This window comes from Lampetra fluviatilis, chromosome 4 (genome assembly GCF_964198595.1).
Source record: "Lampetra fluviatilis chromosome 4, kcLamFluv1.1, whole genome shotgun sequence".
NCBI classification, from domain to species: Eukaryota; Metazoa; Chordata; class Hyperoartia; order Petromyzontiformes; family Petromyzontidae; genus Lampetra; species Lampetra fluviatilis.
This window is the reverse complement of record NC_136278.1, coordinates 1152344-1176893: the sequence shown is the minus strand read 5'-3', so window position 1 is coordinate 1176893 and position 24550 is coordinate 1152344. Positions and strand designations below refer to the sequence as shown.

The 24550-nt window shown below is 49.0% G+C and overlaps 3 protein-coding genes across 3 annotated transcripts; 1 reads left to right on the top strand and 2 right to left on the bottom strand.

The window, feature by feature from the left end:
• Positions 1-416: 416 nt before the first annotated feature.
• LOC144931372 (pancreatic triacylglycerol lipase-like) lies at positions 417-11092 on the top strand. Its single transcript, XM_078855176.1, has 13 exons — positions 417-438; positions 2074-2127; positions 2572-2723; positions 3480-3605; positions 3922-4056; positions 4962-5070; positions 5556-5675; positions 7158-7277; positions 8094-8212; positions 8842-8971; positions 9600-9711; positions 9942-10115; positions 11023-11092. Exons 1-13 carry the CDS (start codon positions 417-419, stop codon positions 11090-11092), a joined length of 1443 nt encoding a protein of 480 aa, XP_078711302.1.
• Positions 11093-13231: 2139 nt separating this feature from the next.
• On the bottom strand, positions 13232-22715 carry LOC144931459 (uncharacterized). Its single transcript, XM_078855296.1, has 8 exons — positions 22668-22715; positions 18706-18809; positions 17749-17834; positions 16459-16575; positions 15467-15626; positions 14196-14297; positions 13711-13813; positions 13232-13389 (listed from the first exon to the last, which is right to left on the bottom strand). The coding sequence occupies exons 2-8, from the start codon at positions 18785-18787 to the stop codon at positions 13254-13256; spliced, it is 786 nt and encodes a 261-aa protein (XP_078711422.1). The 5' UTR covers positions 18788-18809; positions 22668-22715; the 3' UTR covers positions 13232-13253.
• Positions 22076-24539, bottom strand: LOC144931458 (nanos homolog 2-like). The gene is made up of 2 exons (XM_078855295.1): positions 23679-24539; positions 22076-23274 (listed from the first exon to the last, which is right to left on the bottom strand). The coding sequence occupies exons 1-2, from the start codon at positions 23877-23879 to the stop codon at positions 22756-22758; spliced, it is 720 nt and encodes a 239-aa protein (XP_078711421.1). The 5' UTR covers positions 23880-24539; the 3' UTR covers positions 22076-22755.
• Positions 24540-24550: the final 11 nt, after the last annotated feature.

The window sequence follows — 24550 nt, the reverse complement described above, 5'->3', positions numbered from 1 at the left end:
TTGAAGGAAGAGTCACGATGTGAAGGGGGAGGAAGCAAAACGTTGGTATCGCTGCAGCGGCAAAAGGCTTTGTCCCCCATTCCTATTCCCGTTCTATGAAAGAAATAGTTAAACGTCACTTTGGGTTTCTTGATTAACAAATATGACGAGACCTGGCCAGATGGTGATTTGGATGCGCGGACAATGGATGCAACGTGATAGTCCACCCTCGAGCTCACAGAGTCGGCCGGGCTATCGGGCAATGTCAGGAGGAGAGTACAGCCGGGATAGCCTCTGTCGACCGCCCACGATCGTGGACTCAGGTTTTGATGGATGCAACAATGGACCGTTTGGCCAGAGTCAACAATGGAGAGAGAGAGAGCAGCCAGGAAGATCGTCAAGAGGGGACGGGGAGCTTGTCTGGGTGTGGGGTGTCCATGAACGTCACCAGCATGGCCGGTGCCGTGATTCTCTATGAGGCGACCACTTGGAGAGACGAAAGTGGCGAAGCGGAGGCGACCGAGGACAGATCCCTGTGGAAAGCCACTGGCAGAGAGGAGGTCTCCAAGAGATGCTGGTAAACACGAGGGAAGCTGGGTAGGGGGCTATGGGAGGGAGGAAGCAGTTGTAGGGCTGAACGATTAATCGATTTAAAATCGAAATCGCAATTTTAAACAATGCGATTAGCAAATCGCAAAGGCTGCGATTTTTTGCTATTTGAAAAGTCCTATTACTTTCTTATTGGAATTGTTATATTTTTTATTATTATAACTTTTTTAAATTTAACTTAACAATTGTTATATGTTTGATTGTTCTATTTCAATTAAAACATTTAATAAATACATTTTGGAAGCAATTCATATATTTTAAGTTCTCATCCTTGAATTAGAAAATATAGTGCAGTTCATATTTTGATGGTATCATGTGGTAATGCTCCATCACATGTTTTAAATTTATTACACAGTGAATATTGAACTGAAGCTTACTTTAAAAAATGTAATCGCAAATCAAATCGCAATCTTTCAGAAAAATCGCAATTGTACATTTTCCCCAAATCGTTCAGCCCTACCTGCAGCTGTCGCCGTCCCAGAAGAGCCGCGAGCCCGCCCCCCCCCCACGGAGTGAATAAAAACATCGCCACCCCCCGGTACCAAACCACTCGCTCCAGACAGCATCACGGTAAGTGTCGACCCAGAGCGCAGTGGCACACCACGTGCACACAGCCAGCAATCACACGTGTACACAAATAACTCACTTTTTTTTAACCAAGTAATGCCCACTGAGCTAAGTAGCAATTTCTTTTTCAGAAGCGACCTGGCCACAAATGATAGCCCAAATGAAGTGGCTTCTCACGTGGACATTTATAACAGCCACATACTCAAAACGCGTGATGTTGATTCTACCTGTGCGAGTTTGAGGGCCTCCCCATTTAACCACGCGTCACTACACTGGCCTGCGTAAATGCACTACAACCTATTTGTATTTTACCACTGAGCTATCCAGCTCTCTTTCAGTAGTGACCTGGCTATCACACATTAAACCTCAACGAAGTGGCTTATCATGTGGAAATGTATAGCGCAGCCAAATACTCTAAATGTAGAGGGGGAAAATCCAGAGGATCCGATCAAAAAAATCCACGCGACCACGGAGAGAGACACGCAAACTCCAAATATACAGCAGGCGTCAGGGTCGGGATCGAACCTTCGACCTCCTGTATACCAGGCAAGGTAGTTAACAGTTCGCTACTTGCACACATCCAGCAAGATATACCATTGGTATAGCCATAATCGTCAGATCGTGACATCTAATATCATATCGTGACATCTAATATCGTATCGTGAAATCTGATATCGTATCGGGAACATGCACACTCCAAAGAGAAATGCACCCGAGTAGGAAATTAAACCCAGGAGCCTATTGCTGCGAGGCGCACGCGCGTTACGACTGGGCCACTCTGCCGTACGTAACGCAAAATAAACGTTAAAAGTTATAGGGCGATGAAATCGCGATAATCATCAAATCTTGAAATCCAATATCATATCGTGAAGCGTCGTGCAGCAGCATCCATGTCGAGTTGTGGTTTTCTTCGTGCAGAGATGTGGGCCGCTGTTCTCCTGGGAGGCCTCTGTGTGGCGACTGTCGTCACAGGTGAGTGTGTTGCGTTCACACACAGGTGAGATCGGAGCGATTGGGTGGGGGGCTTTAACCTTGGAGGGGGGTGGTTGTGGCGGTCACAGGATCGTGTCAACGAAGGTGGGGGGGGGCAGCCACGGGTTGAGTGTTGATAACAACGACAACGAAATCGGCAATGTCGACGATGATGATGATGCCGACGATGATGATGCCGACGATGATGATGATGATGGTGCCGACGATGATGATGATGCCGACGATGATGATGATGGTGCCGACGATGATGATGATGGTGCCGACGATGATGATGGTGCCGACGAGAATGACGCAATATTCAAGATTACGATCGTGGCAATAACCACTCTTAATGACGACGGCTATGTTGACTACGACGATCAGGACGACGATGATTATGGCCCAGGACTCTGGTGACGACGACGATGCTTTTGCTGTGCGCAGCGAGTCAGGTGTGCTACGACCTGGGCTGCTTCACGGACGACTTCCCCTACTCGGGCTACAGAGAGAGGCCCATCAAGAAGCTCCCCGATAGCCCCGAAAATATCAACACTCGCTTCCTCCTCTTCACCAGAGCCAACCTCGACACCTGGCAGGTGAGAACATCACCCGTCACGGTGTCCCATCACCCGTCACGTGTCTCATCACCCGTCACGTGTCCCATCACCCGTCACGATGCGTCCCATCATCGTCCCATAACCCATCATCGTATCCTCCCAATTACTTCACTTTTCCATCACCCATCGTACCCATGCCCCATAATTTTTCCATCATCATTGTGTCCCATCGGCCCCAACTGGTAGACTGGTGCCCGCTGGCAGGTTGGTGCAATGTTCACCTTGCGCCAGCACAGGGGCAGCTGCCACTGGGGAGTCCCCTAGGCTAAATTGCAGTAGGGCAACTGGAATGGTTGAGAGACGACATGTCAGGCACTTGGAAACTGCCGAGGCCAGTAAGCAAGGGCTCTCTACACGCACACCAGGAGATTGAATCCGGCCAGGTGGCTCAGCACCGATTGCGAGGGGGCTCGCAATCGGGAGTCGACTCAACCAATCATTCCTCAGCGGTCGATAAAATTGCACCACTTAGTGAGAAAGTCGCAATTGGTTGTCGCGTGCGCACCCTCTCCCCCCGTCACATCGACGATGAACGTTCACCGTTGGCGAGTTGTGGCGGCACCAACAGCTTCGTCCACGATAACTTCTTGACCTCCATGTACACGCACCGTCCGCTTGTGCTCGTCCAACGGGAACGTTATTTCCACAACTGCTTCTGCGGGGCGCCGATGCCTCGCACGCTTCGCTTGTGCAGAAACTCACCCCCACGTGACCCCATTGGCGCTGCGCCCGCAGGAACTGAAATCCCGCGTTCCGTCCACCATCGGCGCCTCCAACTTCGTCAGCGGCAAGAAGACGGCGTTCGTGGTGCACGGGTTCATCGACCATGGCGAGGAGGATTGGGTGCAGAACATGTGCAAGGTGCGTCAGGCAGTCAGCCACACGCCCACCCTTCTTGTGTGTCCACATCCATCCGAGTGTCCGCTTATCGTTTACGCGCGCGTGGTGGTCCCGTGACGTGCGCGCGAGGCATTGCGGGTGGGAGCCGCGCCTTCCCGCCCATTCGTGAGTTGGTGGTTTAGACAAGGCTGACATCATTGTACATGCTGTAGTGGTCACGTGACGTGCATGCGAGGCATACGGATGGGAGCCGCGCCTTCACGCGTCCTCGTTGCGATCCGTGACGACGAAGATTTCTCGATTGTTCCAGCATGGCTTTGTAATTGTCGCATCGCAGGCCATCCTAGGGGCGGAGGACGTGAACTGCGTGGCCGTGGACTGGAAGGGCGGCTCGCGCACCCTCTACACCAAGGCGGCCAACAACATCCGCGTGGTTGGAGCCGAGATAGCCAAGCTCGTCAAAACCATGGAGGTGAGCGCGTCACGTGGGTCGTCGCGGCCACGCGGGACGTCGGCACGGCGGCTGCTTCAAGTGGCCGGGGGTCAGAGCGCTGAACCGGCTCCGCCGAGACCCTCGATTCAAATCTGGGGTTCAGGTGCCCAACCAAAGCGACTCAGTTGGGTGCTCAACTGTGGCGAGTTGATGTCCGCAGCATGGTTAACAATGACTACGCACAAAACAACCCATCACATTACATGATTCTGCACTTGATTTGGATGAATTCCCACTGAGAATCACGTGATCTGTCGGGTTAGGAACAGTGCTATTGCTAGGCCTCCCATGTTTTATGTTCCGTGTGTGCCGTTTCTGCTTTTTGTTTACTCCTTTAGCCCAAATGCAACAAGAGCGTCCAATTTGCATAAATACAAAATGTGTTTTCTTGCAGTCACGCAGTTTGATTGGGTTGCCATCTGGCCTGCTTTTCCCGATAGTCCCTGAGGCCGCTGCGTGTCCTGCGAATCTGTCAGTCTTGCCGGGACTTCAAAAGTCCCAATTTTTTCCAGTTGTGTAACAATAAAATTGCACCACTCCATAGACAATGCATTCAGGTGTCGTTTTCCCTTGATCTTTGGGAGTTTACACATCGCAATCATCGCCCCCTGCTGGAAAAATAATGCACGTTTGCAGGCCAGGCCTTGAGTCGTGTTGTGCCACACACGGGGCAGCAGCCACTGGGGGTGCCCTTTCAAATGTTTGAGACCACTCCCAGCGTACAGGAGGGTGCTCCACCAATAATAAATTGTCATTCTTCTAGCTGTGGTAAGTCAAGTCTTTATTTTTTGTACCGCAAGAGATATCAACGCTCAGGGATTCTGTGCGTGTCGCGAGCCGCGAGAGTCCCGGTGTTGATGGAGTGATCGTGGTGGTGGCGGCAGGCACAGTACGGGGCACGCCGGGAGGATGTGCACATCATCGGACACAGCCTGGGGGCGCACGCGGCCGCCGAGGCTGGCCAGCGCCTGCCTCGGCTCGGGAGAATCACCGGTACCTGGCACAGAACCTGCATGCCTACCCACCTTGCTACCTACCTAACTAACCTATCTACTAATCTACCTACTTATCTACTTAACTACTCACCGACATGCCAGCCTGCTTACCTGATAAGCTGCCTACCTACCTGCCCGCGTACCGACCTTCTTACCTACTTACGTATTTACCTGCCTTCCTATCCCTCCATGTACCTATCCACCTAACCACCTACTCCCTAACAGCTCACCCACCTGGCTCGTAGTAAGCAGGTGAGTCGAACCTACTTTCCTTCCTGCCTACCTACCGGCTTACCTGCTTGTTCACCTACTTACCTACCCACCCAATCCACCACGTGTGCGTAAACATCAGCGCTGGGGAGGCAAAGGCAGGCGGAGGTCTGGTGCTGCCCATTACCGGCCTTTCGTAGGCGCTCCCCTTGGCAGCACTTGCCCCGACCGTCCGCATGAGCTACACGGGTGATCTTTGTCTTCGTGTCCTAGGCCTGGACCCGGCCGAGTCGTACTTCCAGAACTGTGACCCCGCCATCCGCCTCGACCCCTCCGACGCCATCTTCGTGGACGCCATCCACACGGACGCCGCTCCCATGATCCCCAACTTGGGTGAAGCTCGAACCCCCCCCCCGCCTCTTGCCGATGTGGGGTTTTGCCGGGTTGCCACCTGTACACGTTCTCCCAGTAATCGCCCTCATTATTGTTATTTTCTCCCTTCTTCCATGAGCACACATTCCGTCATCCGTTTCTTTACAGCCTTTCAGGTGCACTTTAGGAACGGTTTCGTTTGCAGCTTCAAAAGCTAATTTTTGCATTAAATTGTTTCAATTTTATCTGCACATCTTGTTATTTTGAAGAACACAACATTTATATTTTTACAGCTTCACTACACTTTTACCGATTGTCTCCTTCGTTGTTTTTCCATGTAAGTGAACCTGAACTTTTGGGCCCCCTTCTGATTCAGTTAACGTCACTAATGTCGCTCGCATCTCCACACAACGCGAGTGTGGTCACTGCCACCGTCCGCTCTAAGGCGTCACTGAAGAATTACGTTCGGAAGCCATCTGTTGTGGGATGGCTATGACTGTAGTCAGAACCACGATCGTCCCATCTCTCAGTACGCTCATGAGGTCGCAACCCCAGGTTACAGCCCTCCGTTGTGTTTTCTGCTGGGACCACGGATATTCCGGCACGATGTCCAACGTTTCACTGGTCGGGCCTTCTTCGGAGAGCTGTACAGCACGGAGAGCATTTGAGGGGTTTTTGTTGGTGACCTTGGCGTGAATGCAGTGGTGGTGGTATTGGCGTTAATGCCGATGTGGTAGTAATATGTTACGGTGATGTTGATGTCAGTACCATTATGATGATGGTGATGTGTGTATGGTGAACTTCTTACGCACCGTACATAGCCGAACGTGCTAATCGGAGGTGCAGGCGAAGGACAACAAACTACATTTTGTTCTATGGTTCTTTTGGTAAAGTCACATATATATAAAATAATAATAAAATAATAATAAAACCGAAAATAAAGTGAATAAAAAAATTACGACGTTTCGAACGCAACACAAGCAATCGACGATTGTTTGTGTTGCGATCGAAACGTCGTGATATTTACATTTTTTATTTTATTCATTTTCTTTTCATCATTTTATTGTTATTATCTTTTTATATCTATGTGACTTTACCGAAAGAACCATAGGACAACGAACTAAACCCAAGAATCCGTTCTAAAGAAATTACTTTCCAATCTAGATGATTTGAAAGTACATAGCTCCGGTGGCTTCCTAATATCGGAAGGAAGAACGTTCCAGACGGCCACAAAAGCGCATCTGAAAGCGCGCGATGCGGTGACTGCCTTTGTTCGATGGTTAGCCAATGCCGCTGCAAGGATGACCGGAGTTTGCGTGATGAATGTCAGTGCTGATCTGATCATCACGAGGGTCACGGTGGTGATGGCTTATGTGATCATGATGATGGAGATGATCTTCATGGTGGTGATGATGATGATGACTCTTGTGATGATGCTGATGGTGTTGATGATGATGATGATGGTGGTGATGATGATGATGGTTATGATGATGGTTGTCTCAGGGATGGGCATGAAGCAGCCTGTTGGGCATCTGGATTTTTATCCCAACGGAGGTGAGGAAATGCCCGGCTGTGACAAGAACATCATCTCCACCATCATCGACATCAACGGCATCTGGGAAGGCAAGTTGAAAACTGTGCGCCAGCGGTAATGGTTACCTTACCCCAGGTAATGGTTACCTTACCATAGGTAATGGTTACCTTACCATGGGTAATGGTTACTTTACCCTGGGTAATCAGCTGCCGGGATACCACCCAAGACCAGATTTTCGCTCCCTGATTATTGTATACAGTCGAGATTTTGGTAACATTTGAAAGATTTTCAGATATTACTTTTATTTTAATTGGTGGTTAGCAGTAAAGCGAGTGGCTCACAATCAGAAGTTTACAAGTTCAAATCCTGGTTGCGGGTTGACTCAGCCCATCATCCCTCCCTCCGGGGTTGCATAAAATTGGTACTACTATCTGAGGAAAGTCAACAGTGGTTTTCCTATGGAGACACTCGCCCACACCATAGGAACGTGGAATTTCCACGACTGGTTCACGACTATAAACGAGCACCAACCTCGATGCTCATTTGAGCAGAAAACGACTTTTGACTTTTTTTTGCAATTCAACTTCATTGCTTTTTATCCCGTTCTTACAAACGAAACTATCCTGGCCACTTTGAGTTCTCACCTGGTTAGACTCGGACTTTATCATTTCAGCTGCTGCTCAGCTACTCTGAGCTAAGCATCTCGACTGCGAGGACAAACCACAGCCCAAGACCCTTGGCAGTGGCAGCAGTTGCGTGACATTGTAGAGGCGGAGGGGGGGATGTGCAAACTAACCAAAGTAAAAACAACCACCACAATATAACTTGTGCCAGCCTAACCCGCACAGAGCGCGTGGCCCGGTTCCCCCGTGACGCCGTTGCTCGCGACGCGTTGCCATCGCCAGGAACCCGAGAATTTGTTGCGTGCAACCACCTCCGCGCGAACAAGTACTTCATGGAGTCGCTGACGAACGAAGACGGCTTCGTCGGATTCCCCTGCGCCGACTACGACGCCTTCGACAAGGTCTCGTGCTAGGGAGGTTTACTTGATGTGGTGTGCTGGGAGAAGGGAATTGTCTTCCAGAGCACCGGCGTCGGTGTGTCCCCTGGTGGCGCACATGCACAGGTGTCGCCAGGGCGAAGTTCCCATTGAATATTGTCCGGGCCATTGGTCGACTGAAGTGGAATGTAACTCCTGTAACAAACACGGCCATGGTGAGGGGTATAGTCCATGTCGCGTGCTGTGTGCAGAAATATTTTTCTCTTTAATAATCCCCATATACTGTTGGATTTAAATAGAATTATATTCATATGCTTGTCCTCTCACACTAACGCTAACCTCATCACCATTTCCATATAATTCTAGATTTGAAGCTTTCGTGACTGCAAGGATTCATACTATTTGGGTTTTTCGGTAAAGTCACGTAGGTAAATCAATAAAATAATTTAGTTGTTTTCATTTATTTTATTTTTTACCTACGTGACTTTACCGGAAAAAAACAAAGAGTATACATTTCCATATACACGACCATCTTTGCTGCCCTCCTACCCGGCTACCTCCTGCCTCCCTGCCCCCCTTCTCCACTGCCACACGGCCCTGCTGCCCTGACGCATCACTGCCCTGCCTGCTCACCATCACCGTCGACACCACAGGGACAGTGCTCCACGTGCCCAAGCGGAGGATGCCCCCGCATGGGTTACTTCGCATCCAAAAGTTCCGTGGCCGCCGGGACCATAAACAACATCTACTACCTCAACACCGGAGCGGAGCAGGGCTTCTCCCGTGAGCCCCGCGCATCACCGCTGCTTGCCACACGTGTACCAAGTCAGAATGATATCACTCGCCGGTGATGATAGCCGTGGCCGTAAACTCATCTCTGGTCACCAGGTTCACAGCGCAGGAGGCTCAGCTGTTGAGCACGTGGCGCATAATCGGAGCGTTGCGAGTCACAATCCTAGTTGGGGATTGACACAGCCTATCAACTCTCCGTGATCGATAAAAGAAGGGACCACTTTGTGGGAAAGACAGCATTGGTTTTCCTATGCAAATAAATACCCCGGCCATATGAATGTGGAATTTCCTACACTGGTTCAGGGATGTAAACATGAGTCGTGTGTGCACCGCCTTGATGTATGTTGAACTTCTTTCGGACAGTACGTAGTCAACCGTGCACACGATACTAAATTTCATAAAACCGTGTAAGAGTGAACGTTGCATACTTTGAATGTTAACACGTTCACGTAAACCCTGCAGCCACTGGTGACCGCTGCTTTCACCAATGTTCACACACATAACCGATCATTGAATGGAATGGCAACCCTGAATGACGGCGAGCGACTCGCCAGTGGGCAGGGTTCAATCGTTTGACCGCGAGACGCGAACGTCGCTGCGACGTTTGTGCCGTGTCTAGGCTGGCGCTACGAGGCGACTCTGACGCTGTCTGGCACCAAATCGGTCCGAGGCATCTTTAAGATCGCTCTGTACGGACCCAACGGGAACACTCACCAGCACCAGCTGACACCGTGAGTAGCCGGCGTGCGTTAGCTCACAAATGCACGCCAACACACGAACAAAACTCACTCACTAGTTAGTTGTCCTTCCCCCCCGCCTGCACGTAGGGTGCAAACGAAGTTCAACATTCATACATATATACGTCACGTGCTTCCGTAGCGCGCCTGCGCGTTTCTCAATTGACCGGGGGTTTACACGAACGAACGAACGAATGAACGACTCGGGTCCCTTTCCCCCACAGCTCGGCGACGTGGCTGGAGCCCGGCAAGACGTACACGTACCCCCTGGACAGCGAGGCCATGGTGGGCGGGGTCACCAAGGTGAAGTTCCTGTGGGATGACAATGTCATCCACCTCGTCCGCCCCAAGCTGGGGGTGACCCGCCTCGAACTCAAGTCGCCGTTCAATCAACAAACGTGAGCAGCACTGACAACAGTCGGTTACCTCCACATTGCGCTCATAAAACGACGCTGAAAGAAAACACGAAGGGATCTCTATTTTTGTTTTCACTCTGCCTTCAATCGACCCATGCACTTTCACTCTGCCTTAAAGGGACCCATGCACTTTCACTCTGCCTTAAAGGGACCTGACCTGCACGGCCCTTTGACCCATTCATTGCTTAGGGTCCCCACGTTTTGCACGGACGTAGTTCTCTATCGGCCACGGTCTCTCGAAACTGTGCAGTATATCCCGCAATAAAGGTCTACACGATGCCAGCACCGAATTGTGGTACAGATCGACACCTGGACTGCATCAGGTGAAACACGGGACAGGTGGCAACCCGAGCAGTGCGAGATGAAGGCGTCCCCAAGTCGTCGGGGGTTAGGTCACCACGCGTCACTCTGCTGGCCAGCGCGTGCTGGCAAAAGCGGGCAGAGTGGATGCAGCAGCAGCAGCAGCAACGGAATACTACAGAACAATGGATGTTGCTGAATCATATCTATGTTGCCCTGCATAAATAAACTACGTATAAATGTTTTTTGTTTGAATGGGTAAAGCCCACAGAGCCATATAGCTGCTTTTTTTACAGAAGCGACCTGGCCACAAATGATAGCTCAACGAAGTGGCTTATCACGTGGAAAGTTAAAGCAGTCAAAATAATCTAAACGCGTGTTTTTTTTAAATGCGGAGGGAAAAATCGGAAGCCCCGGAGAAAAATCCACGCGACCACAGGGAGAGAGACACCGCAAACTCTAAATATACAGCAGCACGCGTCAGGGTCGGGATCAAGCCCACGGCCACCTGTATACCAAGCGAGGTAGTTATCATCTCGCCACCGTGTGATTGTTTATGAAATGCGTTGCCTTGCCCGTGTGTGTGTAGATACAATTTCTGCGGAGGCTCAAACGACTTGGTGTTGAAGGAAGAGCTCCTGACGATCAGACCCTGCTAACCCACCCACGGTTCAGCAACGCAGCACTGAAAGCAGCTCGTTTGCGATGCAGATCTGTAACAAAGCTCTACAATGATAATAAATCGAATGCATGTCACACCGTCTTTGTCGACGAACTTCCTCCATTGTATCTTCGTACCATGAACTAAGAATGGCAACTGTTGCTTGCAATCGACAGCAACTGGTTTGCTGAGAGCCACAATGGGAACTCGGTACGGCAACGTTGTAGTGACCAAGTTCTGTTTGGTCGATGAAAACAGAGGGTTTGTTGGCAAACGAGTCAATGAAAAACGATCGGCCTACACAACACTGCCCGCCCAGCAACGACGGCGCTGACTGACGAGATAGCCGGCTGTCTAGCAGTGGCGACGTCGAGCGATGACAAAGACGGCAGCGACGAGACGACCGCAATTTCCACGGACAGCCCCGAGCCCCTCTCGCCTACTTTTATCTTGCCAACTTTAATCTTAAATTTCGATTTAAAGCTTTCGTGACTGCAGGGATTCATCTTCTTGGTTCTTTCGGTAAAGTCACGTAAAAGGGAAGTAATAAAATAATAAAAATAAAACATAATAAAATGAAATAATTCTCACGAAGTTTCGGCTACAACGCAAGCAGCCGTCTTCAGGTGAAGACGGTTGCTTGCGTTGTAGCCGAAACGTCGTGAGAACTTTAATCTTGCCAGCAGGGCCTGGCCATGCCCCTCTTCTGGAACTATCCAGCTGGTTCGGGGAGTCACGCGTAGTAGCGAGCTCAGCAGAAGAACTCCACGCTTCCCACTGAATCTTCTTTCTAAATTAGATGAATTCCCCTTGTCGCCCCATCCCCCAACATTGTCCCCTCGGCTTGAGCAGCTCGGTTCGAAACCGAGCGCCACGCGCACTGTTCACAATCCAATGACCAAATCGGGAAAGGTCGCCGAGCTAATCAGGTTCACTCAAATGCCACACGGCTGCTGCGCTCGTCCAATCAAGAGCTGGTCCGGCTCGTGGCTGGGCCAATGGGAGGGCTCCCCGCGCCGAATTCAAATCGCCGGCTGAGCCGCTGCACTCGTCCGTCGAGCGTCCGCGTGAATTCATAAACCAAGGATCGCCCTTCGGCAGCCTTTGCACATTTAACCACACGTCACCACACCAGGGCCGGCTCCAGATTCTTTCGGATGGGATGGGGATGGTGGGGGGGGGGCAGTAGAGCTGTGGCACGGGGCCACCAGAACGGTAATTCACTGCTGTGGATAGTGCACCTGGGTGGGGGACAGAGGGTGCAGGGCCCAGCTCCCCCTTGTGAAGGCCCTGCCACCACTTTCTCTACTTCGATTGTCGTTTGTCCTGCTGTAGTGATGACCAGACGTGATCGTGGTTTATAATATAATCAAACATTTAATGGAGACCCACACGCGTGAACGTCACTGCTTGTGTAACACGCTCATTTAGTTAAACGCGTAGGATTTCGCGACCAATATCATCATTTAACACACACAAACGTTGACAGTTCAATAGTGCTGCAACTTAACAATGAGTTAACATTTTAGTAAACCAACATAAATCATGAAACGGTGCTGTGCTGTCGAATGAGCGTTAGACACCTCGCACTGCACACCTGAATGGAGTCGCTCCTTCTCCTCTGCTGCACCCCCAGTCTCGAATTCCCTTTGCCCTGCCGCCCGTGCTAGTAGCTGCCTGCCCCTGTTCATGTCCAGGCTCAAGACCTTCCTTACGTTTCCCCTCTGCCTATGACCGACTGCCTGTCTGAAATATATAAGCCTGCTGTTATTGCGCATCTCGAGTTAATGGTCGCATTCAGGCACGAGATGACAATTTGCAGCAATTCATCAGCATTTATAGAACTATATATATATTTGAAGGATTGAGCCTGGATAGTACTTGGTTGACCGCCAATGTATACCAGGTGTTATAGGTATGGGGCTAAGAGGCAGCCAGGATGTAGTAGTACAGCAATGGCCTCAGTCTACATAAAGACTGCTTATGTGGTCTGTATGGTGGACCTATGTATAGAACTTTGTGATATGGTCGGCTTACTCCGGGTACCCCAGCTTCCTCCCAATGCAGCAGGACTCGACTGAAAATGAGTCTTGAGACCCGGCAAGGCTTTCCTGGGTAAATAATGGGAATTGTCATTATATTAATTATTGCAGCATGGATTAAGTGAACAAGACAACACAAATAAATGCAGCTGCATCGTCAGCAGCGCGGCAGAAGAACTTGAGCAGCCCGAGGAGGCAGGCGATGGAATTACAAGACCCGTGCAGATTCATCCTTGTAGGCCTGCAGCTGCTGCTGTAGCCTGAGTGGAGGGGTCATGGAAACGAGGGACAGACAGCAGCGGTGAGACTCGAGAGGAGGTTTTTACAGTTGGGCATGTAAGACACGAGAGGATTCGGAGACACTACCCCGGTTAAGTTTCCTCCCAAGAACAATCAGGCATCCCGCCTCGTGCTGCTGTGAAGCGGCTCTCGTACCGCGGACCACCTCACGCACGTGGGGAAACATGTCGACGCCTGTACCACGCTCACAGAATTCTCAGCCACCCAACGAGAGACGAGCACACGGACGCCGCCGCCGCCTCCCCCTCCTCCTCGTCGGTCTCCACCTCCTCACCGCACAAACTCGGGGTCGCTCCTGAGTTTCTCTCCGAGCTTCTCCTTCTTCCTGTGCAGGCTCTCCGTCGCCTCACAAGCCTCGCGCCGCTCCGCCTCCAGCTCTGCGCGTGCACAGCGGACGTGAACAATTGCTTCTTCTACAGCCGCAAAGATCGGCTCGTGAAATTATCGATGAATAGATCACTGTTGTCATCGTTATCAACACTCGTCCATACGGTTTAGCCACAGCGTGCAGAAAGGCCACCGCACATGGTTTAGCCACACCACACCCACCGTTTAACCACACCACATAGAATCACACCAAATGGTTTAGCCACACCACACAAAACAGCCACACCATATAGTTTAGCAATCCCACGTGGTTTCTCCACACTCCACAGTTTGGCCACACCACACGGTTTAGCTGCGCTACATAGAACAGACACACCACGTGGTCGAGCCACACCACACAGTGCAGACAGACCCACGTCCTATCAGACGTACTACTTAGGTGCGCGCGTTGGGAAGCGATCTCCTCCCTCAGCGTCTGAATCTGCTGCTGCAGTGGGACCATCTTCACAAGCTCAGCCTCGATATTCTCCAGCTCTATGCCAAGCACACACAAAACATCATCACCAGCAATGGCCACTGCTGGATCAAGGCCTCCCCAGGCTCTCGCCATCTCCCACATTCCCACGACGCAAAAATCCATGTAGCTCCTCTCGTGAGCTGATTTTAGTCTGACCACCGACCATCAACCCTACAACTTTTTATACATCTGCCCGACTTAAAAAGTAAAAGCTTTTTTTTACCCATTCTGCTGATGAGACACTACGTTGAGATCGGTCCAGAGTTTTATTTTATTGAATGAATGTTGCTGAAAGTATGCACTTCCAGAAGGCCATGAGGCCGATGGGATGTGCAAAATTTGCATTATTTTCACACGGAGGAGCAGACATCAAAAGCAGGCATATTATGTGCTTATTTAATTTGTAATGAAATTCTCCACAACACGAATTATGATGTCGTGGTGTATTATTCTTAAAGGTCAATATGATGTCTCTAACGTGCACACGTTCCCTGAAAAATGTGTTCCTCCTTCCCGTTTCTCAGCATAATTGCAAATGCCGTGATCTTAAAAATCAATACTCATCAAAGAATCAATGCATCGTCGGTGCCCCCAATTACTTGACCCTATCGTTACAAGGGCCTGATTAAGTTTAAGGGGTGCCCCGGGGCTGAGATAGTTTTGGGGTCCAATATTTGGATATTCAATCCCTCCCATTACTGTTCTACCACCACCCATGCCTGATGCCAAACACATTTTCCTTTTCACCTTGGAATTTACAGTTTAAGATTTTAAATACAATATATGAATTGTAGAAATAAAATTAAAACAAATCAAAATTATTAAACTTAGGCACATAACTTGTAGTAATACATTGTGGTACTATAGCTTTAATTACCAAAAAGCCTACAGGATGTATCATTGTGCTTCAGACCAGCACATCAGCCATTATAAATCAGTACCATATTCTCCGAATTATAAGATGCACTTTCTCCCCGAATTTTTAAGAAAAAGGTTGGGGACGCGTATTATAATCCAGCATGTTTGTGTGTGACCAGATTTATATAATTTTATAGGGCTAAAGTTTCGGATATTACTTTCCAAAGTGTCTTATAATCCGAAAAATATGCGACATTTTTTGGAGCCCCTCAAAATACAAGGGCCTAGGCTGAAGCCCCAAAAGCCCCAGCGTTAACCCAGCTGTTACCCCCAGTCAGCTGAGAGATGCTCTCCTCCACCGCAGCAAGACGCTCCCTCTCAATGCAGCGTCGCCCCTCACGGCCCCACATGCAGTGGTGCGTCGTGAAGGCGCTCAGCTCCGCCAAGAATCGCTTGTTCTCCTCGCTCGCCCTCTGCTTATGCTCGGCCTGGAGGCCATGCGAGGGAGCAGCACACGCGGCACCATGTGGGGAATTCTGGCCCACGTGGCTCTATCACACACACCGGAGTGCAGTGCTTTTATCGAGTTTGTTTACAGCTAGCGGTGAGGAACCTTTTCGGGAACCGATGGCCAAATATGACTTTCAGATACCTTTGACGGACAACCGCACTTCAACACTCACCTTCTTAGCGTTATCAAATTACAACACGAAAAATTATGATTTACATTTACTGAATGTGTGAAAAGTGTTGTTTCCACATTGAAAAAAAGCCCCTTTAGTACCAGATTAGTGCTGCTAAGATGCTTGTACTGACGGAAAAATATTGTTTCCTGGTCGTTTGGAAGTGGGAGGCCTCGTGTGATTGAGGGCCATGTGAAATGAAGTCACGGGCCATATGAAAACTAAGTTGTGAGTCGTAGGTTCCCCACGCCTGGTTTATAGCGTTTAGAGCGCTATGTTGTAAATAAAAACACCGTCAGTTCGTGTTAATGGGCCACGAACCACCCACAAATAAGCTTGTTAGGGATATCCGTGGACAGCCTTAGTGCGCTGGTCGTCATTTGCTGCGGTGGCATAGCTATTAATTGTGCAGGCGGTGCAATTGCACAGGAACCAATAGGTCAGAGGGCTCTAGGTGCCAGGCTAAAGTAAATTACTTGACATCTGTGAAAAAGAGCTTTATAGCTCATCGGATTCCTCAAGTATAAATAAAGAGAATTCCGAGATAGGGGGCCTCATTCCACTGCTAGCACCAGGGCACATGCCAACCGTGCTATGGGTCAGCTTGCTCACAAGTGGTCTGCGGTTTTGTTCTCACCGTCAGCTGGTTGAGGGTTTTGATCTCCGTCAGGAGGTCTTGCTCAAACGCAGCCAACACCTCCTCTCGCACTCGAATGAACTCTCTTTCCAGGTCCTCCTCCTCAAGTTGCTGGTTCTTTAACACAATAACGACAATGCTGTGTACAGAGGCTGTAATTATATATTAACTAAATAGATTGTACATCATGGGACCTCCTTTGCCAGTACCAAAATATGAGAATAGGTCTTTCCCCTTTTTTCTGGTCTAACACCGTTTGAGACGAGGCTCAAAAGAAAGCTGTCTCTGGTGTGGACCAATCAGTTTGAAAGACAATGCATATATTATCAGAGTATGTTTTTTTGTTTGCATTCTGACCACAGGTATTGTGGTTAATGCAGACATGACTCCTTGTAAAAGGTTTTTTTTTTGTTGCCAGAAAAAAGGGGGAAAAAACTATTCTCATAAATAGATTGTGTACGGAATGAAAATTCAGATCGTAAAAAACACTATGTACATTACATACACATGGACAGAAACATGAACATTGACACAGAAAAGGTAAACAACTTGAAGAAAAAAATGCGTGGACCGCATGATTTTAATTACACCAACAAGGAACATTCACGAAGTGTGTCGCTGCAATTTGAATCTAGTTTTCTACATGAAATGTCACTGATCCTGTTCTATCACCGTGTACTGTCAATGTACACATTTTGGTTGAAATCGGAGCATCACACTCCGCGAGCATTTGCTTTGAGACAGGAAAAACACATTGATTAGAGACCACACGGGAGTTTAAGAAATCGAAATGACTCACGGTTAAATATATTTTGAACCTCTTTCGCATCATACATAGCCAACCGTGCTAATCGGGGGTGCGGGGGAAGGTCAACAAACTAAACACAAAAAGCAGTTCTAAAAAATGAGTGGGCTTGGGCAAGACACATTAATACAATCAATAATGACCGGTGGTCGAGACGAACGCAGAGTGGCAGCCACTGGAGCGAACACTCTCAAGAGAACCACTGTGGACCGTCAAGCATGGCACGATAAAAAGTTGGCACACGTGTAGGTGCTAAATGGATTCTTGCATCGTTAGACCATGAGAGATGGATGGCTTTCACCCAGCTGTAGATATGAGATGGATTGTTGTATCACAAGTGGGGTAAACCGCTTTATGCGGCCTTCATCCAGAAGTATGCAATTCATGCCTGACGATGGCGATTGCCACGTAAAGGCTGCCACGGCTTAGGCCATCACTCTGGCCTCGTGCGGCCACGATGAAATCTGTGGGTGGGGAGATGTCACCTTCTCGAGCAGCTCCTGCTGGACGACCTGGACCTCCTGTCTCACGGAGGCCAGCCTCTCCGTGGTGTTCATTATCTCGGCCTTGACTGCACTCACGCAGACGGGGAAATGGTGGTTGACTGTGTAGTTTGCCCGACACTGCTCATCTACCCACGTCTGTCGGCTAAATCCTAACTTGAAGAGTAGGGAGCCTGGAGAGGGATCTGGATGAGAGACCTGTGGGATTGAGGACCCTGTGGGATTGAGGGCCCTGTGGGATTGAGGGACCTGTGGGATTGAGGGACCTGTGGGATTGAGGGCCCTGTGCGATTGAGGGACCTGTGGGATTGATGGCCCTGTGGGTTTGACATTGAGGGACCTGTGGGATTGAGACCTGTGGGATTGAGGACTATGTGGGATTGAGGGCCCTGTGAGATTGAGAAACCTGTGGGATTGAGAGACCTGTGGGATCGAGATATCTGTGGGATCGAGGACCCTGTAGGATTGAGGGCCCTGTGGGATTGAGACCTGTGGGATTGAGGGCCCTGTGGGATTGAGACCTGTGGGATTGAGGGCCCTGTGGGATTGAGGACCCTGTGGGATTGAGGGGCCTGTGGGATTGAGGGCCCTGTGGGATCGAGATATCTGTGGGATTTATGGCTCTGTGGGATTGAAGGCCCTGTGGGATTGAGAGACCTGTGGGATTTAGAGACCTGTCGGATTGAGGGACCTGTGGGATGTATGGCCCTGTGGGATCGAGATATGTGGGATTGAGGGGCCTGTTGGATTGAGGGCCCTGTGGGATTGAGGGCTCTGTGGGATCGAGATATCTGTGGGATTGAGGGCTCTGTGTGATTGAGGGCCCTGTGGGATTGAGGGCTCTGTGGGATCGAGATATCTGTGGGATTGAGGGCTCTGTGGGATAGAGATATCTGTGTGATTGAGGGCCCTGTGTGATTGAGGGGCCTGCGTGGTCACCTTCTTGCCGCTCCTGTGAGAATTCGAGGCGCTCCGGCTCGAAGGCGACGCTGCTGTCACCCAAAATGGCGGCCACGCTCATGGCCGCTCACTGCCTCGGGCAACTAACACGGGCGGTTAACGATACAACTTGGCAATCGTTGTTAACAACAAACTGCTACTCCTGTGCTAGCAACAAGGCAATGAGTTAACTATTGTTAACAATCAACAACACAAACAACAACAACCACCACCACCTCAGGCCGCGAACCCAGCACCCGGCCTACCTGAATAAACCCGGGAAAAAATCCCTCAAATGTTTTATTTAAAAGCTCGTTATTATATATAATTCCAAGTCAATAACTCTTCATATTATTCGCATTAATTATAATATACTGCAGTTGCGCGTAGTTTTTATTAAAACAATGTTCGTATAATTGTGTACTGTACTCCCTATACTGCCGAACGGATATTAGCCGTTTTTATTCACACATTTTAACATCACGTGGATAAACTGTAAATTATTATTAAACGCTTTGATTCGTTACGATGTATTAAACCAAACAAAGCTGGCTAACGTTGCAATAAAATAAGCGTTTACAGTGTCACCTGTTTTCTCGAACGTTACTATCCGTAGTAGAAAATGTAGCAGGGTGCGCGCAACGCAGCGCATGTCAGTGGTAGCAATTGTAATGCCGTTGCATTTCCGTTAAAGCAAAATTGTGAAATATAGTCTATTTATTTCTATTATTTTTATTATTTATTTTTACCTACGTGACTTTACCGAAAACACCTAAGAGTATGAATCCTTGCAGTCACGAAAACTTCAAGTCTAGAATTATAAAGTCGCCAATCTTAACACCCCGACACAATCGTGAACTCTTAACCCCAGCACTGCGCCGCAGTGTTTGTTATACGACTTGTACTGTGGTACACTTTGGAAGATTTCTCCACAATTCCAGATTTTCGCCCGATTGGTGCCAGTTAATTACTGGCGGGACACGGATTGTGAATGTTGTTGAGTTTCTCTCCAACACAACACCTCTGCCGTGGTTGTTGTGGCTTCGATCGATGGTGCGGCCACGTGGACAAGGAGAAGCCCTCGGCCCTCCTCCACGTGGCGCTGGGACGCCAACTCGACCGCGACACGAATGGCGTTTCACGTCGTCGCCGTTTCAAATGTTTCATGTCTTGGATGTTTCATATCGCACCCGTTTCAGATGTTTCATATCGTAGCCGTTGTTTCAGATGTTTAATATCGCACCCGTTTCAGATGTTTCATATCGTAGCCGTTGTTTCAGATGTTTAATATCGCACCCATTGTTTCAGATGTTTCATATCGCACCCGTTGTTGTAGATGTTTAATATCGTAGCTGTTTCAGATGTTTAATATCGTAGCCGTTTTAGATGTTTAATATCGTAGCCGTTTTAGATGTTTAATATCGTAGCCGTTGTAGATGTTTAATATCGTAACCGTATATGTTTAATATCGTAGCCGTTTTAGATGTTTAATATCGCAGCCGTTTTAGATGTTTAATATCGCAGCCGTTGTTGTAGATGTTTAATATCGTAACTGTTGTAGATGTCTAATATCGTAGCCGTTGTTGTAGATGTTTAATATCGTAACCGTATCAGATGTTTAATATCGTAGCCGTTGTTGTAGATGTTTAATATCGTAACTGTTGTTGTAGATGTTTAATATCGTAACCGTATCAGATGTTTAATATCGTAGCCGTTGTAATGTTTAATATCGTAATCGTATCAGATGTTTAATATCGTAGCCGTTGTTGTAGATGTTTCATATCGTAGCTGTTGTCTTAGATGTTTCATATCGTAGCTGATGTAGATGTTTCATATCGTAACTGTTGTAGATGTTTAATATCGTAACTGTTGTAATGTTTAATATCGTAGCCGTTGTAGATGTTTCATATCGTAGCTGTTGTAGATGTTTCATATCGTAACCGTATCAGATGTTTTATATCGTAGCTGTTGTCGATGTTTCATATCGTAGCTGTTGTAGATGTTTAATATCGTAACTGTTGTAGATGTTTAATATCGTAACTGTTGTAATGTTTAATATCGTAACCGTATCAGATGTTTTATATCGTAGCTGTTGTAGATGTTTCATATCGTAACTGTTGTAGATGTTTAATATCGTAACTGTTGTAATGTTTAATATCGTAGCCGTTGTAGATGTTTCATATCGTAACTGTTATAGATGTTTAATATCGTAACCGTATCAGATGTTTTATATCGTAGCTGTTGTCGATGTTTCATATCGTAGCTGTTGTAGATGTTTAATATCGTAACTGTTGTAGATGTTTAATATCGTAACTGTTGTAGATGTTTAATATCGTAACCGTATCAGATGTTTTATATCGTAGCTGTTGTCGATGTTTCATATCGTAGCTGTTGTAGATGTTTAATATCGTAGCTGTTGTAGATGTTTAATATCGTAACTGTTTCAGATGTTTAATATCGTAGCTGTTGTAGATGTTTCATATCGTAGTCGTTTTAGATGTTTCAGATCGTAGCCGTTATATATGTTTAATATCGTAGCCGTTGTTTCAGACGTTTAATGACTCGTATCTAAATGTAACTGCTTAGAGAGATGACCGTTTCAGCTGCCCTAACATCATCTAAATCCCCCCCTCCCCTCCTAAACCGAATAGCTGCGTTTAAAAAAAAACACGTCTTGATATTCCGGTAAATCACCGAGTAGTGCCTGGTATTTAGAGAGATTCTTGAATGCGTTCAGGAACCAAGGCACTGGAGATGGAGTCAGATGGCGTGCAGCAGGCAATGTGCTCGGTGGTGGGTCGTTCACAACCCTCAGGGAAGAGACGACGGCTCGGACGAGGCCTTCATCCAGCAGTGGATTGACCATGGCTGATGACGCTTTATGCAAAAGTGCAGTCATCGATGTCGTGTTTATATCTATCACCGTGCCCATCACTTTATTAATCAAACCGAGCGGACACGCTGCACGAGTCATCTCCCGGGTCGGTATTTTCACGAACAGGCGGCATTGGTCATTGTGTGGTGAAGTATGGTCAAGAACATGCTGCACCCTGGGGTAGAGTCGGGGTCTAGGGGGGTGGAAACGATGAAGGTTTAAGTTCAAAGTTTAGGGTTTAGGCAAAAGTGAGCCAGGCTTCATGGGGTCAAGAGTTCAATACAGGGGTGAGAACATCTTTTCTGAGATTCGTATCGGATTTGAAGCTTTCGTGACTGCAGGAATCCATACTCTGGTTATTTCGGTAAAGTCACGTATTTAGAAATTAAACAAATCACGACGTTTTGATCGCAACACAAGCGGTCGTCATCAGGCCAAATGACGCTGCTAAAATCTTAACGCAAACTCCCCGTGAGTTAACATGAACATTTTATTACCTTGTCCCAAATCACAATAACGATTCATGCAACGTGTTCTGCTGTGGTGTGTGCTGTCTGCGGTGCCGTCTGCTTTATCCCCACGTGGTATTCGCGAGTCATTTGGCAAAAAGGGAGAAAAACCATGCACACGCATGTGCTTTGTCATCGCATACGAGTGACCGACACTGCGTTTGTCTTCCCAAGCACTGTGCAGCAGCACTCAACACCGCAATGACGAGTGGCTGTCGCAACACAAACGCCTTTAGGAAAAATGCAATTGCAGTACAACGTTTTTTTTACGTTTTCATTTTATATTGTAATTGATTTATTTTAATTTCGATCGGTTGAAATTTGTTATTGCAGTACAAAGTATTTTTTTTCAGTTTTTATTTAAATTGTAATTACATTTCTTAATTTTAATTGGTTGATTTTTTTTTATTGCAGTACAACGTGTTTTGGCTCCCGATTTGGGTCCCCACGTTGAGAGCAGATTAGGTCCCTACGAGCAACATTCGACTTCATAATAATATAACCAAACAAATCGTTAACATTGGATCATGTTTAAACTCGAGTAAAAGTGCCACCACCCTCCCCCACCACCAACCCACCTGACAAACGTAACATGCATGGGACGCGTTCCAACCGTGAAATGTGTCGGGCCCGCGTTGAGTAACCCATAGGACATCACCCCGACCATCACAGGCCCGCTTTTCCCTGGCGAGGCCCGGGGTGCCCCCCAAGGCCCGAGGCGTGACAAGAAGGCCCTCTGCGTGACCCCGGGGGCAGCCGCCGCCTGGGGCCGCACGCGTTGCGCGCCGTGTGCAGCGGGAGGACCTTGCCCTGGGACAGGGGGCAGTACTTGAGGGTGTGGGCCACGTCGCCGCTCTGGCCGCACTGGGGACACGTGTAGGCGCGCAGCACGGGGCACGACACGCGGCCCGCGGTGTCGCGGAGGTCGTGCGAGCCGTACACCCGCTCGGTCGCGCCGTTCGTCAGGCAGAAGGAGCAGAGGGGAGGGGACCCCCCCACGGCTCGCTTGTCGTCGGCCTCTCCCGGCCCCTGACGTCGCAGCTGCGCGGCGGCGGCCGACTCCGAGAAGTGGTCGCGGGGTCCCGCGGGGGTCCGTGGAGTTGTTGGGAGTGCGGCTCCCGCCCCCAGGGCTCCGATGCCCGTGTGTGCATCCTCCTCGTGCCTCTCCTCCTCCACTTGGCCCACCTGCGTGGCGATGGAACGACGCTTCGATGAATGGTCGATCAATATCGACTAAATTAAGCTAACTGATCGAGTGTTTTCCCATGACCGAAATCCTCCCGACTCCCGTTTAGACCTCCGACTCTGCTGCTGTGTTCACCACCGAGCTGGGCAACCACGTGCAGCGCCATTGTTGTTCACGCGCACATCAAACCGCACCGACCAGCAAAGGCGAAGTATGGTCAAATTATCACGGCCCCACCAAACGGACCGATGCACGTACACTATCCTGTTACATGTAAAACGTTCTATGTAAAGTATTCGCTTATCAAAATAAATTCACCTGCAATATTGAACAAAAAAACAATCGGTGGGGAGGGAGGGAAATTTTTGTTTGACAAGATGGCAGCAAATGCCCTGCGTGTTACCTGGACGGAGGAGAGGAGACCACCCAGGCCCAGGTAGTCTCTCCACGAGTCGAAGAGTCGCTCCGTTAAGCAGCTCCGCTCCGACGTGGCCAGAGGCGGGGGGCCCACGTGGGAGCCCCCCACTCCAACATCAAGAGGCGGAACGTCCGGACCCCCACGGAGTGACTGGAATGTGTCCGCACGCGGTCCCTGTCCTGCCATTGTGTATGTATGCCGCAGAGTATCAGGAGTGGACTGTAAGAGTTCTACACAGTATACTTTGCAGCACTTGAGAGTGATCTGTACTTAAAGGAACGATGTACTGAATTTTAGAGTACATTAGACTGTAGAGTGCTATATTGTGTATTTGAACATCATCTGGCACTGGAAATCACTACAGTAGTAGCCTGTCCACTCAGTGGTACTCTATCCTCTGGAGTCCTCTAACACACCGCAGTGCGCTCCCACGCTGATCTCTCCTTGGTTGACCCTCCCACGTGGCGAGCCTCCGGCACGGAACTCTCCTCCACGCGGCAAACCTCCCGGGGGGGGGGGGGGGTCCTGAACGTCACCGAACGCCAGACAACAAACGGAAGCGTCGCTTCCGTTGTCTGATTTGCAGTGAAGTCATCCCAGCGGAAGTGTGGCCGCTGGGTCGCGTGGCAACAACAAAACGGCTGTCGCACCGGATTAGCGAACACCTGTTGTAGACAAGGCGGCAATTTGCCGGATTGTCCTCGTAGCGACATGTGTAGTACTTTCAAGGGCCACGCGCTAAATTATTTCAAGCTATCAATTCCATCTTCTTGGTTCTTTCGGTAAAGTCACGTAGAAGGGAAGTAATAAAATAATTCTCACGACGTTTCGGCCACAACGCAAGCAGCCGTCTGAAT

Excerpts from the sequence above, each read along its gene's own strand:
- LOC144931372 (XM_078855176.1), top strand. The coding sequence starts at position 417 with ATGAACGTCACCAGCATGGCCG. Across the intron at positions 5,071-5,555 it reads TCGGCTCGGGAGAATCACCG|GCCTGGACCCGGCCGAGTCG; the intron begins GTACCTGGCACA and ends TTCGTGTCCTAG. Across the intron at positions 9,712-9,941 it reads CACCAGCACCAGCTGACACC|CTCGGCGACGTGGCTGGAGC; the intron begins GTGAGTAGCCGG and ends TTTCCCCCACAG.
- LOC144931459 (XM_078855296.1), bottom strand. The coding sequence starts at position 18,787 with ATGAGCGTGGCCGCCATTTTGGGTGACAGCAGCGTCGCCTTCGAGCCG. Across the intron at positions 16,576-17,748 it reads AGCAGGAGCTGCTCGAGAAG|AACCAGCAACTTGAGGAGGA; the intron begins GTGACATCTCCC and ends ATTGTGTTAAAG. Across the intron at positions 15,627-16,458 it reads AAACCCTCAACCAGCTGACG|GCCGAGCATAAGCAGAGGGC; the intron begins GTGAGAACAAAA and ends CATGGCCTCCAG.
- LOC144931458 (XM_078855295.1), bottom strand. The coding sequence starts at position 23,879 with ATGGCAGGACAGGGACCGCGTGCGGACACATTCCAGTCACTCCGTGGG. Across the intron at positions 23,275-23,678 it reads GTCTCCTCTCCTCCGTCCAG|GTGGGCCAAGTGGAGGAGGA; the intron begins GTAACACGCAGG and ends ATCGCCACGCAG.